The sequence below is a fragment of the Nestor notabilis genome, unplaced genomic scaffold, assembly GCF_000696875.1.
Source record: "Nestor notabilis isolate BGI_N333 unplaced genomic scaffold, ASM69687v1 scaffold2672, whole genome shotgun sequence".
Lineage (NCBI taxonomy): Eukaryota > Metazoa > Chordata > Aves > Psittaciformes > Psittacidae > Nestor > Nestor notabilis.
The window spans coordinates 8,591-10,997 of NW_009918583.1; the positions used below are offsets into that span (position 1 = coordinate 8,591).

General features: G+C 34.1%; 1 protein-coding gene across 1 annotated transcript in view; it reads left to right on the forward strand.

Annotated features, from left to right (window-relative positions):
• LOC104402008 (cysteine-rich with EGF-like domain protein 2-A) overlaps positions 1-2,030 on the forward strand; it is a 10,595-nt gene extending 8,565 nt beyond the window's left edge. The window contains exons 9-10 of the mRNA XM_010009769.1: positions 1-136; positions 1,633-2,030. The exon at positions 1-136 is cut by the window's left edge and continues 7 nt beyond it. Of these exons, the coding sequence (XP_010008071.1) occupies positions 1-136; positions 1,633-1,691 (195 nt within the window). The 3' untranslated portion in view covers positions 1,692-2,030. The remainder of the gene's footprint in view (positions 137-1,632) is intronic.
• The last annotated feature ends 377 nt before the right edge of the window (positions 2,031-2,407 follow it).

Here is a 2,407-nt window from a genome sequence, read left to right on the forward strand (position 1 = left end):
GATGAATGTAACCTTCCTGAAAAGGTCTGTGTGAAAGAGAATCAAGATTGTGTTAATACTTCAGGTAGTTACAAGTGTGTGTGTTCAGAAGGGTTTGAAGATAAGGAGGGAACATGTCTTCAAACTGTAAAACCAGGCAAGTGGCTTTTTAATGACAGATGTTTTTAAAATATGCTGTATCAACAACTTGGAGCTGTATTTCTGTCTGAGGGTATAGTCACTTGTAAACTCTTCTGTGTAACTTCTCATCTTCCTACAGCTGTGGTCTGTGTCAGGTAGCTTGTGGTGCAGGCTGTATTCTGGCATGCATGTTTTCTTGCTTAAAGACGGTGGATTTTTTTAACATCCTGTTCTTGTGTTGATTTTTTGCTTAACTCAAGATTGTGTTTGTAAGTCACTTACAGACTTAACATTTCATTACATAAAGTGCAGTAGGAAATTACTGCTATAATAGAAAGGAGGTCTTCCTCCTCCCCACTTTTTTGTTTATTATTAATTACAATGACTTAAGGATTTAACTGGTCACATGCAAGCTGCTTCAACTCACTGAAATCTCAGAAAATTGGATGAGCAAGCTGAATTTATTTTGTGATCACAAAAGTGCCAGAAGTAATGTGAAGGTGAATATGGAGAAGACATCTACCTTTCAGTAGCAGAGAACTGTTTAGCTTGATTAAACTATACCTTTAGTCAAGAAATTCAAGTGTGATTTGCGCTAGGATGTATGACACATAATGGACAGAATTATGTTCATTAGTGTTTCATTATTCCATCTAGGCTTTTTTACAATTCCAAAGTGAAAGACAGGAGTAGGAGAGGAAAGGTTGTAGGAGAGTAGATGAGAAGACACTTAATTTCATACTTTATTTTCTTTCTACTTCTTAGCTTGTTCATGTGTTTGTTTATTTCTTTCTGCCCCACCATTGAGTGCTTTTTCATCCTATACTAAGTTGTAAAGATCCATGTATTATTGCTACCTGGGGTCATTCAATTCAGACCTTATATTCTCAGTACTCACTGTTGTTAGTCCTTTAAAATCAGTTATGTACTTTTCCTATGTAGATACTTAGGATATCAGTTACTGTGATTTTTAACGTGGCCTGACATTTTATGAGAACAAAGGCAAAATGAAAAGTTGACAAGTTGGTTAGCTTGTTTTCTTAAATTAATGCTTTTACCAATATATAATAAAACTTCTCTGCTTATTATTATTTTTTAAGGCTGTTTTAACATCTGAACTGAGCAGATTTGCATTATAGAAAACAATTCTGAGTAGTACTTGCTTTTTGTTTTCAAATACCAGAATTTCTTCTGACAGGTTATAGAGAAAGGAGAAAGTTCACTGTGAATTGCTGAAAAAATAAGGTTAGAATAGAAGTAGCTGTGCTGCTTTTTTATTCTACTAACAATATCATACAGGTTTATTTGAAATGCTTTGTTGCATTTAGAAAAACAATATGATAAGCTTGGACTAGGAAGATGGTGCAAGTAGCTTTTCTGTATGGCTTTGTTGCTTCTTTTGTCTTGATAAATATGTTGATTTGGTTTTTTCTTAAAAAAAATACCTAATGTCAAAAACTATATGGTATAATTGGCACATTTGTATTCTAATTATGGTTCTTAATTTCACAGGAGATGAAGTAGAAAGTGAAACAACTGAGCCTTCACCTATTGGACATGATGACTTATGATCTGCATTCAGAACCAAAAGACATTCCTATCTAAAGTTTTAAATTATTGGACTAAGCCTATGCTAGCTGTGACATACTGTGGAAATGGTATAAAATATGCAGGTTGCCATTAAGATTTTTTTTTAATGGTGATAAATTTCTCTTTAAGCTGCATTTCTTTATTCTTAAATGCCACTTTTTATATAATTCTTCAAGAACAACAGTCTGGGTGGGTTAGTATAAAATTTGAATTAACATTGTACCCAGTCATTGTAAATGACTTGCAGGCTTCTCATTCTAGTGCCTCCTGAAAACTGTCATCATTTGGAAGAACTTAGTTGCACTTTGTAATTCAAGAAAAATTTAGACTGAAGTTTGATGTTTCTTGAGAAATACTTCTGTAACTGAAATACAGCTTTTAGAAATTGTCAAAGGGAACCTCTTGGGGGAGGGAAGCACTGTTCCCACAGATTAGAATGTCTTATACTGCATTCAATAAAAGTTTATTTTGTTGGAATGTGCCTTAAAAGTTTTTCAGAAGTGAATACCTTGCTGTGTTGTCGTGTATATTTTTCATTTAGACAGTGGAAAAAAAGAAAAAAAATGAAGCAAAACAAAACCCACAAACAAAAAACCTCACAAACCCCCAAGTCCAGAGCCTAAGCACTGTATTTCAGTGAATTCCAGCACTTGTGTTAGAATGTATGGGGGGGGGGGGACAAAAAAACAAAAACCAA